This window comes from Rhododendron vialii, chromosome 8a (assembly GCF_030253575.1).
Source record: "Rhododendron vialii isolate Sample 1 chromosome 8a, ASM3025357v1".
Taxonomy (NCBI): Eukaryota; Viridiplantae; Streptophyta; class Magnoliopsida; order Ericales; family Ericaceae; genus Rhododendron; species Rhododendron vialii.
The window spans coordinates 30,639,930-30,654,502 of record NC_080564.1 but is presented as its reverse complement, the minus strand read 5'-3'; the positions used below and the strand labels follow the sequence as shown (position 1 = coordinate 30,654,502).

Genomic DNA, 14,573 nt, shown 5'->3' with positions numbered 1-14,573 from the left:
TTACGACACCTAAAAATCTAAAACACGCGATTTCAATCACCAATCAGGACCTGTGACGGCAAATCTAAACCAAACTGGAGGATCGAGGACTTGACAGGAGCCCGGTTTAGCAGAGATCCCAATAAATTTGGATGACTCAACGATGGGTTGATTGCTCGTTCCCCATATGTACCAAATTTACAGTCTGCAGACGATCGATAGGAGAACAAATATAATTGCAAAGTATTTAACACAAAATTTCATTCAACATTGCATATATGACGTTTTATTTGGTTTTACAAAATCCAATCTATCAACAGCCTTAACTACACCTTCCCTCAAACTTCCTGCACAATCCAAATCGACTCCAATTCTCTTGTATGCAAAGGCAAAAAGAACAGAAACAATGTGGCCACACGGCTTCGAATGAAAATGCTATCCTAATGAGGACGAAAATTGTATAGGAAAAAATTGAGAGAGAGAGAGAGAGACGAAAAGATACAACAAACAACGCCCGCATCAATCATGGAGACGTCTCTAATTCAGCAGCAACTTTAGTATTAGCAACTGAGGCTGAAGACGTCTGATCAATTTCCTTGCGGGATGCTTCCCACAGTTGCTGTTCTATTCCCAGTTTCCTCAGCTCTGTCAATCCTCGATCAACTGCAAAGAGCAAGATTGGTTTATTTTTAAACAAAATCATTTGTGATTAGTCCATATCTTATGCAGTTTCTTTCCAGTGGCTAAGGATCCTTAACCTAAAACCAATACTTCATTTTGTTTTTCAGACTTTGGGTAGTTCTAATGTATGTAAGGTTTTGTATAGCTATTTTTTACCCATCTTTAATATAGGTTGCACGGTTGCACCCCATTTTCCAAAAAACAAAAACATGTGCACACATGATCATTGACAACGGATGATTTCAGAAAACCTCAAATTCTTAGTCACCAAGTAGAGTATTTTTACATCTGAAGTTGAGAGGATCTTTTCTTCCATCATCATACACAATTCTAGTATTATTGTATAATCAAGCAGGCAATTGTTTACCAAGTTCCTAGCTTTATTTATGTGATTCATCTCATTAACCATTCCTACTCTTTACAGAGGAACAACAATTGATTTATGTTTTCCATTTTATTTTGTGGAGAGCAAGCCCCAAGTGGTGGGAGGATTTTATCACGTCATACTATGAGAAAGTAGATCCTACATGAAGAGGAAAAGAGAACTACCATCAACAGCATCATGTGATGTCGGAGACTGCCCAACACGGCTCATCCAGAACTGAAGTTGCTCTTCTGCAATATCCTCTTCTACACCATGAGCTTTGGCTCTTCGCCAAAAGTATGTAAGCCAAGCCTGCACATACCACGTAAAATTGGAAAGACGATGAATTATCATATTCATGACTTCAAAACAGATAATACTCAATAAAGTAACTCCTCAAAAGATGCACAGTGCACACTAGTAACTCTGAAGTCCAAACATAGCACCATGCATGAAGATCTCAGTGGCAAGGTTATGAATCCCGTACCGTACCGGCCGGTACGTACCGGTATTGTCCATATCCGGTACCCTACACCTCTAATTCCGTTCCGGCTCAAATACCGGATGGTACCGGAGATACCGGACCGGTTAGTACCAGCCAATATCGGATAATACCGGACTACTTTTAAATTTATTTTTTTCTTCAACTACAGGACAATACCGGACGGTACCGGGCAAATACCGGGCGGTACTGGACAAATACCGGAATATTTTTTATTTTTTATTGTTTTAAAAAGTGTATATTATACTATAAATTCATTTAGGTAGGAAAATAACACTAATAGCGATCAATCCGAAACGGTACCCGGTACCGATATGTACCGTACTAGTAAGAAAACCGGTACTCTAGCCGGTACGGTTTTCAGAACCTTGCTCAGTGGACCAACTTTCTGAAGCAGACCAGATAACTTACACCACAATTCCAAAATTAATTAGAAAAGCCTAAATAAAATTGAACGTTATAACTTCTCCAATCAGCTCTATAGGGAGGAGAGTTAATAAAACTTACAATAGCCAGAAAAAGGAAAAAAAAGAGGGAAATAAAAGGTTTATGCGTGGGCCCATTTGCCTGTTGAATCTCATGGTTGTCACAAATGATAAAGGACTAGAGTTCACTGCCTCTACTACCAAAAATCAGTGAAACTTGGCACCCGAACTACTTGGATGTGGCCCTGCAGAACGTTATCCATATTAATTGAACTCTTAATGTTAGGTCATTATATTAGATAGGGCACGTATATCTGGTATAAAAAGATAGCTCTTGTACCACCATTGGCCAGTTGCCAACTATATTAGTCTCCCTGTTTGCTGTAGCCAATGGCATGATGGTCAACAGTGTTCATCACCCTCTTAATTTTTCAACTTCCTATGTGATAAAAAAATGCAGTGGAAAGCTCCGAAGATTCTTCCGAGATGTAAAATCATCCCTTCAGCATGCAGGACACTAACGCATCACCAGGAAAAGGTCATGAACGTTAGAGCCTGACATAACAACAAACAGAGAGAAGCAAGCAACCGACCTGCTTGAAAAGAACATCTTCCAACTCGTCCGAACTTAGTTCTGCAACCAAGAATATTAAAGCTGAAATTAGTAAATCAATCAATTGTTTATTTTCTTTAACAAAAACGAGATGCAAACTCTCTCCAGACACCATCAAGAGAACAAACAAAGGCACTGCATATTCAGATACACGGCCTTTGATTGTGTGTTCTATCAGTGACACCAGCAAGATGGAATAACAATGGCATTACCTAAACTACCAAGTAAGTTACACCCATTTAAACTGCCTCTAGCCGAAAAGGCTAAAAGAGAACCAAAAAGAGAACGAATTAAGAAGAGAACAAACCAATTCTGAGCCAGGATATAGGTGATAAATAATATAATACATTTATTGCATCTGCAATATCTATCATAACAGCAATTAGAAAGTCATTATTACCAAACGCCTCCATAAATTTAGGATCGGCCGATGCTTTGGGATCTGCAACAAAATGGAAATCGAATGACGAGTTTAGTACATAACATATACTTTCTATACAGATAGAATTCACTCTCAGCTTTATATGAAATGACCAAATTGCTAACAGCTGGAAGATCTATATTTGTAACATGTCAAAAACAGTACCAAATAGAAGCTACAGCTGCAATATTTGGTTTTGGAAAAGATAGAGTGTAGTTTAACAGAGAAATAAAATAGTTTCAGCATGCCTATTCAAAGAGACAAGTTAATAGGAACCCAAAAGTAAAGCCACTATGAAGACTAATGAGGCGGTAACTTATGACCTTTGAATATGGCAAAACCAGGCTGAAAATTGTTTTTGTATAAGCGCACATTTCTTTCTGTGAATCGACGTCCCCCATCGCCTGGGTACCAAAATAATACGAAGTATATAAACGTGAGGGCATCCTCATTCAAGAGCTAGCTTTTGGGATTGAGTTCTACTCAAGACCATGTAACATGGTATGAGTCCTAGGGGTGAAAGTAAAAAACCAATAACCAAGACCAAACCACCGGTTTGGTTTGGTTTGGTTTGGTTTTTCTAGAGGTAATTGGTTTTGTAAAAACCAAACCAAAAAAATTGGTTTGGTCCGGTTTGTCACCTTCCAAACCGGAATAAACCGGACCGGACCATATATGTGTGTGTCAACTTTTGTGTGAGGAAAACCGGCCCCTATATACACACTCCCTCTGTCCCATAAAGTTAGTCCCCTATGAAATTACGTGCAATTTTCAAACCTAAAAATAATGTATCCATTGAAGTAATTTTTTATTTTTTTGCACCGTTCAAAAGAACTCATCGAAAACTATCAAACAAGATCTATAATGCACAAAAAAATCTTTCAGTAAGTACATTATTTTTAAGCTTGAAAATTGCACTTAATTTTGTAAGGGACTTACTTTACGAGATAGAGGGAGTATATATATGTATCAAATAATTATATAGATATCCATTCCGTTGCACCCAAAAAAAATTTTGTATATAGATATGAATAACACTTAACAGTATTTTAAGAGGTAAAACTTTGCTAGAACAGTAGGTTAAAGTTAAAAGGTTAAAGAAGCACCTAAAAAAATAAAATAAAATAAACTACAAGGTGTTTGTTCTACTGGTTTTGTTCTTTATTGCTTAATTCACCTAAAAAAATAAAATAAACTACAAGGTGTTTGTTCTACTGGTTTTGTTCTTTATTGCTTAATTCTACTGGTTTTGTTCTCGCAGTGTGCTACAAGGTGTTTACAATTCTTGTGGATCTTATGCTTGGAGTTCAAACCAGATTTGTGTGCTACCAAGTCTCGTGTTTCTCATGCTTGGAGTTCAAACCGGAAACTGGAATAAGCCGGTCAAACCGAACCATTCACAACCCATTGGTATCCGAGCTAGGTATCAGAGATGGGTAGGGAGCGTGTCTTTGCCCTGCACGTAGCATGTGCTGCTGTTGAGTGAGCACGCTGCGTGTGAGGGAGGTTGTGAAGGGAAGTCCCCCATCGCCTGGGTATCAAAGTAATATGAAGTATATAAGCGTGAGGGAACCCTCACTTCAAGAGCTAGCTTCTGGAGTTGAGTTCCACCCAAGACCATGTAACACTTTCTTATCGATAAGATCAAATAGAACATCCAAAAATGGCAAAAGAAGGACAATTGGTAGTACCTGAGGAGAATTGCTGAACGAAGTTTGGACGTCGAGATTGGGCAAATGCAAGCACTACAGAATCTTCAACCTTAAAAACATATAAAAAAAAATCCTTATTAAGGACGCGATAACATCAAAGATGTCGAAAAGTGAACCACGAAAATGAGTCAAATTTTCTATTGTAAAAAAGAAATCAATAACCACCCTGATGAGCAAATACTTCCAGTAATTTACGCTTTATTTCATAGGTTTGGAAGAGAAAATGCAAATGAAAAACAGAAACAACTATATTGAACTAAGAAATAAAGTAGCAGACATCAGGAAAAACCTTCAAGGAAGCTAGTTCCCTTAAGCCCATTTCAACTGAAAGCATACTTTCGATATTTCCTTCACCGGTTAGGTCATTCAGATCTCGAACAACTTTGCTCCTCCTATCCGAATCATCATTTCCTGCTCCTTTTTATAAAGAAAGAGAAATCTTAGGTAAGGCAAACATAGAGATGCAAACACCTAAAGCAAAAAAAAAAAAAAGGAAAAAAAAATCCCTGAAATTGATTGCAAAGTGAGGACTTGCCATTCTTCCAAGACTCCTTGGCTTTTTGTCCAGCAGAAACAACAAGTTCAAAGGGAAGAGGTGCTAAAGATGACCAGTGCTCATGCTTTGAGACTGCTATATCTGCACATATGCCTGTAGAGTAGGCAAGCAAAAATTGAAAGAATACAAATATAAGGTGATGGAATCACTACAGAAGTTGGCCACTCATTTAAAGGTAATACCAGAACAATGGGATACAAGCAAATCTGGGAATTAACTTAATTTGATAAAAATAGAGTGGTGTCTAACAACTCATTGCTTCACAAAATCATGCTTCATATGATATGTACCCTCTATAAACCGAACAAATAGATTAGAAGATCGAAAAAATGAGAGAAATTTTTAAAATGGCACCGATTTTTCATTCACTACAAGACATGAAAATCCAACTGACGAAACAGATAATATGCCACTCTTTTATGCTTTTTGCTTAGTTGTGTTTAATCCCTCCGTCCCAACTTCTTGGTTCTCTACGGTTTTACGAGTAATTTTCAATGGCCTATATCTCTCAATGTATATTGTTTAAAATATGCAATATGGATCTTATTTAATAGATTTCAATTATTTCTATAAAACAATATTTTCAAAAACATAAAAAACAATATACATTGAGAGATATAAGCAACTGAAAATTGCATGTAAAACTGTAGAGGACCAAGAAATTGGGACGGAGGGAGTAGTTCTTTCCAAGGATGGCTCTCATCTTTCCAAATTTCTAGATGACGTGCCCCTTTTAAACATACTTTGCTTGGTTTTACTAACTTGCTCAATTACTAAAAGAAAACACAATAATTTCCCACTCTTTCACAATAATAGCAAGTATTGACACACACACACACAGAAATAGTTAAAGTAATAATAGCAATTAGCAAGTACATTACCATGTTGTACAGCCAAGCCCCAGTAGCGGGCAAGCCAACACCTCTTCAAAACAACCTCCTCCTACACATAGAACCAAAAAGTAGATTCCAGTTAAAAGGGAATCTTCAGAGATCTAGTCATAAATCTTGTTACAGCTCTGAAAGACAACCATCTCCTCATGAGTCAAAATCATTCTCTGCGTCATCGTACGAAGAGCTTTTGCTTCAGATTCTGCCTCTTGGAGCTGTTCTACAGCACTTGCAGTATCATCCTTTAAGTTCTGATCCACACAAATCGAAAAAGGCAAAAAAAGGATCAACAGTATGTATTAAAACGAGATTTATTATTGAATGACTTAACAACTGGCTTACAATACCTCAATTTCCACACGAAGGGAAGCAATTTCCTCCTCTCGGCCATCCTTCGTTTGTTTTGCAGCTTTAAGGGCAGCCTGTCAAAAGAAACGTAATGTTAACGGCAGCCTATGACAAATAATAACATCCAGCACAAAGCAAACAACAAAGACTCCCTGGTGATTATCATAAGAGATTCCCACCACATCACATCATAGTGGGTAACCAAATCTACAATTTGAATAATTGGAACAAAAAAATTTGAAAAACATGGCTCCTATCAACAAGTCCTTGTTTGCTTAAGTCATCCCCAGAGCACTAGCACCTGAGCAACAATAAAAAGGGGGCAATCATTATCAACTATTTATTATGGCGCTCATACTCACCTCTCTTTGACGCAATGCCGCTTCCTTCCTGCAAATAAGTTACATAGCACGTCATACGGAGAACATTATTTAAAGGTATAACACAGGTGAAACAATTCGGAGTTTACCTGCTCAACAATTTAGCTTCCAGCGATACACCTTCCCCAAGAGAAGCAACCTATATGTTCAGAATTTGAATAGTGAAAGATGAAATACCTAACATCATAGCCAACGCTGTAAAATGCAAAAAACGATATATAGCACTGTGTTCAGGAGGGAGATATGGTAGTAAAGTATTCCATTACTTAGCCCCCAGTTTAGAAAACAGAATAATGGGTTCAATTGGCTAAGAGGTTACTGGTGATCTGAAAATAATTTTAGATAGTTCAAACAATAACAGATAACAGTTGATATTCATTCGTTCTGCTGGCACAGTTCCCAGTTGATAGCATGGGCAGGCTGATCTAGAAAGATATTATACCAAAATGACGTACTTAAAATACCACAAGAAAATGGAAATATCCATAGGATGAAATGTTCTCCCAAATAAGAGCACAGACATGACATGATAAGGTAATGGAATGCATACAATTACCCATAAAAGTAAGATATTGTCACAGCAAGGACTGGGACATCCAGAAAAAACTACTTGTATGTCTATATTCTTATAACACAACTAAACATTCTCAAACTCTGGAGGCACCAAAGCTAAATTTGCAATGGATTGGAAGGTCCAAAGGAATCATATACAGGTGTTGCAATGTTATTTTATTAGTGTGGGTCCTGTGGGATAAGCGGTGGGTGAGCTGATATCTGAAATGACCGAAAGGTGGCACGAGCAACACCCACTCACACGTGGAGAAGTAAACAAATACTACGTAGGGATCACAATGAAACAAAGTGAATTGCAACACAAATAAAAAGAGAAAAACATAAAACCAAATAAAGAATACAACCCCCAAAATCCGAAAGCTTATCTCCAATACCATGCCAAAGTAGCTAATTTAACACTAATTTGAAATAGGTGGAAAATATCGACTTCATAGACCAAGCTTGGATGGCTTAGAGCGGCTATGAGGGACAAGTCGCTAATATTCCCTGCATGAGCGTCCCGGTAACAAGGTGTGGTGATAGATACATAGAAACACACCTGGGGTGGAGACTTGATCTGCAAGGCCCCAACTCCTACTTCTAAGGCCGTGTGAGAATTTTGGAGTGTCCATGCTCTAATTTGGAAGGCATTATCGTGGGACAAGCGTGTCTAAGAACATGATAACGGTCCAAAGCTCAGTATTAGTAGTACCACAAAGAGGAGAACAAAGGTTGACAAATGGTTTGTATCTCTTTGTGACGTTTACTGGTTCACAGAGATGCACAAAAAGTGGAAGTAGCCAACATGACTGTTAGCCTATGGCAACAGCAACTACACTTCAACAATCCTTTAAGTAAGAATCCATGACACATATTAACCTAACTAAATTTGTTCAGAATTTTAATTTTCAGCTACTATGCTCTTGTTTCTCCAATTATACTCTTAGTCCTTTAGCCAAGAGTACCCATTGCACAATTGAGATGTGCTGGCTGCAGACCAAATCATTTTGTACAACATAACTAGGTTGCAAATTTCAGAGTTTGCTCATCTCATTTCCAACAAGTCATGGCTCCTGGTAATGTGCGTGAGTTAAGTAGGTCATGTAATTGGGCAAGCATCTTATGCACCAGAATAGTTTTAGAAACAATAAGATCTACTAACTTTTTTAACAAAGGATGTCCATGGGATGCTAAGCAGGTGTCTAGGTGCATCTACAAAGCATCAGTGTCAAACATAGACATGGCAACTCCACAGATTTGTCTAAACCTCTTATCTCCCCATAAAGGCAGCCAACATGTTTAATCAAGAGAAAAGAGAACCTAAAAAAGAACCATCTCCTCTATATGGAAACCTTATTTAGCCGATATATGCAGGAAGCCATACTATGAAAGAATGAAGATTACCAACTAATTGAGATTGAGTACCTGTTTCTCAAGCTCCTTGGCTCTGGCCTCAGCTTCTTCACGCTTTTCTTCTGCATGCCGAAGCTGCAGAGCAAATTCAGGCATAACTTGAGACAAATCAAACTACTTATATCAGCACAACTTAATTAACTTATTGTGCTCATTCGTTCCATTGTTTATTCGCAGCTTTGAAGGTAGGCATTGAGGAAACTCACCTTATCAAGGACAACTTCATTTTCCTCCTGTAGCATTTCAAGCTGCAATTCGAGCATATGTCAGCATGGAGTTAATTGGATTTAAGATTAAGTTACAAAAAAAAAAAAAGAAGTAAGCTGCTCTATTGGAGTCTCATTCAAACCAACCCAAGATTACTGTTCATACTTCATCTCTAAGCGCAGAAGCCTCCCGCAGATTTCCTGTATCTTTCATGTCAATAGGTCCAGCATCAGACGTAAACCTACAATATTTTCAAATACAGGAACTATCAAGGGAACTGCTAATATACCCTTCCAAGTGAAATTTTCTAATTCTGCCCCTCAAAAAAAAAAATCACATCAAAAATATACATACACCGTCGCGAAGAGTTCAAATCTGGGTCCAACATTGAGCATCAGAAATCAAGTAATCAACAACAATAAAGGGATTGACAACTGCAAGCAATTGACCCAACATCTAAAAAGACCAAATCTTTACTGTAGAGTTTTAACACTATGTCAACATTCGAGTGAGTGGACTCTACAGATCAATTGTACGCAAAAGCTATGTTACATGACCTCGGGTTTGGTTTTCGGCGTCAGGGAAGTGGCTTCACTGTGCAATAGATCATTTCACTCATATTTTTAGGGTTCTGCATAATCACTGGGATAAACTAGAATTAAAGTTATTGGGAGCACTATTACACATCAAAGTGTTCCATACTTTTGCCCAAGAGTTGAGTGTCCAACACAAGTACTTCGTAGGGGTACAAACAAGCCGAATCGAGTTGAACCCTGTCAAGCTCGGCCTGGCTCAGGTTTTTAAATTTTGGTATCAGGAAACGTAACGGTTTTGGTCGTAGAGCCAAATATAAGCTGCTATCGGACCGTATCGGCCGATAGGTAAGTAAATAACAGTATCGGAGGTCCAAATTTTCATTATGTAACGGCTTTTATTTAAACACCCTGGCCTGGCTAGATAAAATAACCGTTTGGCTTGAGTTCGGCTCGTCTAAATTTTTGTTAGCTTGCGGTTCACTTGAGTTCAACAAACCGAATCGAGCCAAATTCAGGCATGAGTTCAGCTCGTTTAAAGTCTTCAAAGCTTGTAAGACTCAAACTCAAACTCACCAAATTGAGGCTCGAATTTGATCATTTTTATTTTATCGTGGTACATAGACATTACCTAATATAAGCCAAAAAAAATTTAAAAATAAAATCCATCAAGAACTTGATCAACAAAAAGCTTTTACGAGATCCCTATAACAGAGCATATATACCCCACTAAAATATTATCTGTGAATAATCCTCAGAAAATTATTATTTGCATTTTGATTTAAGGTTCGCGAGCCTAATTGAACCGAATAGTCTTAGCTTTGGGCTTAGCTCATTTATAGAACGAGCCTAATGAGACTTGGGTTTGGTTCGTTTAGTAGCAAATCGAACTTGAACGGGGCCCTTACCGAGCTAAGCATTGAACAGTTCGCGAACTACTTGGTTCATTTGCAACCCCAAGTACTTGTAACATTAACAAGAGTCCATATAGCATAACACAAAAGAAAATCTGTACAAAATGCTTAGCATGATTAGCTTCATTTATGTCCAAGTGAAGGAGAGGAGATTCCATATAATTCACGATGGACCGAAGAAAACACACCAAATGAACCCCAAAAAAAGAAAAGAAAAAGAGCAAGCTGTGAGACATGTAATCGTACATCGGTAGGTTGTCAGGTTCATTGCTTTTTCCAAAAGGCCATAAAGCGCCTCCACAAGTAAGTTATAATACGGGTAAATATCCGCAAAGTGTGCAAGAACAGCTTGAGTTTGAATCTTCAAAGAAATAAAGCCATTCTCCACCGATAACAACCAACAATAGAAAAGCAATTCTAGTTTTATACCTAAAAACTACATTTACCGATCATCATCGACGAAAAAAAGTGAAGGAAAAAAAAAAAAAACCTTCAGACCTCGTTTCCCTTAGTCTGGCACTAGGAGGTTCTATTGGTGGAATGGAGACCGGCGTTCTCAGCGGCACTTGACTACGTGGCACTAATGTTGTTGTTGAACGAACTGACATTGACGGTCTTCCAGCTGAAGTAGAACGAACTGCCGGGGTATGCTCCATAAAGTTCCGACCTAACTACATACAGCAAAAATAAATTAGCCTTCAAAACTATAACAAGTTAAACTAGTCTTCCCTATTCTAGTATTAAGCAATATCTGTACTCAAGAAATGCAATCATGGATAGCCAACTAAACGAAAATGAATTTGTAACTGGAATTAGTCTTCTTAATGTAGAATACCCAAGCTTGACTCCACTGCAAGGTAATAATAGTCTAAGGCATCCAGAGTCGATAGCGGAGGGTTTTAGGTCAAAGACTCCAATGTGATAATGGAGGGATTTGGGTCAAATGTTAAAATGTTTGTTATACTTGGGTTGCTAAATGGAGCTGGTAGGACGAATTTTTTGAGTAAAATCTAACATAATTGCTAACTGTAGTTGTCTGGCTCTCACTTAACAGAGGGAGATAAGATAGGGGTTCCACTTGTACTTTTGTCCATTTTGATTCCTAAATTTAGACTACCGCAGTTACATAAGGTAACTTCTACATGAGGAACACAATACAAATCAAACTTGCAAACAAGTTTAGCTCTGATACTTTACATCGCCTAACTCGGAACTCTATTCAGATCAATTTGATGCAAACGATGATAATCAGATACTTCATCAGACAATCAGAAATAAATTGCCAATGATCAGGTTGTCAAATTTTTTGAAATAGTAATCACGAGTTGACTTGGTAATGGATTAAAAACTCAACCACTAACTTAAAAACTCTCATCACCTAGTACTGATTAAATAATGTAAGCTCTACATGAAGAACAACAAAACTAAAATCAAACTTCCTAACAGGTTTTAGTGAGGAATTTTACACCCCTTTACTCGAATTCTATCCAAATTCAATTCGATGCAAACGAAGATAATCAGATACTCCATCAGACAATCAGACTTAAGTTGTCTGCGAAAGATCAGATTGACAAATTTTTTGAACTGGTAATCACGAGTTGACTCTACAATCGATTCAAAACTTGTCCACTAACTAATAATCTCTCCATGCCTAATACTGTTTAATAAGTAGAACTCAAAACCACAGAAATCCAAGCGACTTCCCTGCTGTCCAAGGCAATCTATAGTGAATAGTGGAGGGTTTTGGTTCACTTGTTAAAATGTTGCTGAGCTAATTAGTCGTATTAGAGTTCTCAATGGAGCTGCTAGAATGAATTTGTTAAGTCAAATTTTACTACTCTTGCTAACTGTCGCCACCCGTTTAACTGAGAGGTAGAACATGGGGGTTCCATCTGTACTTCTGCCCATTTTTATTTCTTAAATTTAGACTATCACGGTTAAATATAGTAACTTCCACACGCGGAACAACACAATTAAGAATCAAATTTGTTGCATCACGTAACTCGGAATTATATCCAATTTCAATTTGATCAACCGAGGCTAAACAGATACTTCATCAGACAATCAGACTTAACTCGTGAACTACCAATGATCAGGTTGAAAATTTTTTTAACGAGTTCTAATCACAAGTTGACTCTGCAATGGATTATAAACTCGTCCACTAACTAACACCGATTAGGTAACATCTAATACTGAGAAATACGTAACAATCATGCAATGCCACGTAGGCAGACAGGTGTAGTGGTGGAGTGTTTCGATAAAATTACCGCGGGTGACGGAGATCTAGTAGGCCTAGCAATCGAGACAGCGGGTCCGCCGTTGCTACTCCGATTAAAACTGCTTCCAGAAGCCGGGGCCGGCCTCCGGAACCCCAGATCGTCGTCGTCGTCGTCCTCGTCGGCCGCCTGCGAGGCCATGACTTGCGCCAGGCGCTGCGCGGCGGCCTTGGCTGCGACGTTCTGAGTCCGCTTGATGGTGGAGAATCCGCTCGACGGCGGCAGCCGCGCTCCGGGGTGCGCCGGCGACATGGCCGGCGAGGATGATCCGGTGCTGCTGCCGCTCCACTGGCGCGTGTACACCGGGCTCCCCGTCCTCCGCCGATCCATTTGTATATATAGTAGTTGAGTTTATGTGTGACTATGTGGTTGGATTTTTTCGGGGCTAGATTCTTGGGAAGAGAATTGTCGGAGAGAGAGAGAGACGGGGGAGATCGGGATGAGAGAGAAAATTGGGAGGATCGGAGAGGTTTGAACGAAACGACACCGGGAGACGGAGGGAGGTGGCGGTGACGACGTGTTTCGCGGGGAGTGAAATTTGAGGAAAGGAAAGGAACGGAAAGTGGGAAGAAAATAGAGGGAGGGGTGACGGAAGTCGTTAAAAGACAGAGATTTTTCCGCTTATTTTTTGATTTTTTTAATTTGAATGATAATTTTTTATTTTTTATTTAGAGGAATTAATAACAAAAAAAATGGCTCCAGACTAGAAAACGCAAACTAAAATTGAATGAAGAGAAACAAAATAAAAGAACTGACTTGGACCTCATTTCGCTAAGCACTTTTTCTCTTAGCGCGTTTTGTTCTTATTCAATTTTAGTCTTGAGCCAATTTTTTTAGTGTATTATTGATTCGTCTAAGTAAATTTTTTTTAATTTTACTCAAATACTTTTGAAAAATATCCACTTTTAAGCCAAAAATGCCAATTTTTTGACTTTTTTTCTTGAAAAGTAAGTTATTTTCAAAATATCTGAGTAAAAGTAAAAAAAAATTATTTTTTCGATTTCTCTCATCAAGACGAATTAACAATCCACAAAAAATTGACATGAAATTAACAAACGCGAATCTTTTTTGAATAAGGACAAACACAAAAAAAAAACCCAAAAAAAGTCCTAAAATTCTTAGCGGAACGGGGACTAAGTACTTTTTTTTTTCAATTTAAAAATGATATATAATGAGAGAATAATAACCTGTCTCGTAAAATGAAAAATAAGTTCTTACAAAATACTATAAGAATCTTAACGGAACGGGACTTTATTTAAGCCAAATCGAGCGAAGCCCAAACTCATAAACAGTCCATTTTTATTTTTGAATTTTTAACGGCATTTGCATTTTTATTTCACCTTTAACGGTTCCGCAAAATGCTCCGAAAAGTAACTTCCACGTTACTCTCCCCTGAGAAATACCGTAAACCCGATATATCGGCCTCCACTTCCATAAACAATTTCAACTCATCACCCCAAACCCCAAGAGAAAAAAATTATTCAGGCCGCGTTCTTACGAACTTAACTTAAATTTGAGAATTGTCTTTATTTAAATTATTTTTTTCTATTTGTTAATTTTGCACCAAACTGTTGTGGATTATTAATTCGTCTCGACGAGAAGAATAGAAAAAGTAATGATGAAATTCTCAAATTTAAGTTAAGTTCATAAGAACCAGCCTCAATGCCATAAGAATTGAAAAAAAAAGGGCTTGAAATAGCATAATTTATATCCAGTTGGACCAACCTAGCGACAGAACATCATAAACTGTCCCACAAAAAAAAATAATAATAATATCATTGTTGCTACCTGTTCTTGGCTATATTTG

At 38.0% G+C, this 14,573-nt stretch overlaps 1 protein-coding gene across 1 annotated transcript; it reads right to left on the bottom strand.

The window, feature by feature from the left end:
- Nucleotides 1–225: 225 nt before the first annotated feature.
- Nucleotides 226–13,345, bottom strand: LOC131335233 (coiled-coil domain-containing protein SCD2-like). The gene is made up of 17 exons (XM_058370496.1): nt 12,758–13,345; nt 10,989–11,161; nt 9,209–9,284; nt 9,043–9,084; nt 8,849–8,911; nt 6,961–7,010; nt 6,854–6,881; nt 6,491–6,565; nt 6,284–6,394; nt 6,135–6,195; nt 5,233–5,346; nt 4,987–5,108; nt 4,677–4,746; nt 2,965–3,006; nt 2,545–2,585; nt 1,210–1,336; nt 226–642 (listed from the first exon to the last, which is right to left on the bottom strand). The coding sequence occupies exons 1-17, from the start codon at nt 13,094–13,096 to the stop codon at nt 503–505; spliced, it is 1,674 nt and encodes a 557-aa protein (XP_058226479.1). The 5' UTR covers nt 13,097–13,345; the 3' UTR covers nt 226–502.
- Between the last annotated feature and the right edge of the window lie 1,228 nt (nt 13,346–14,573).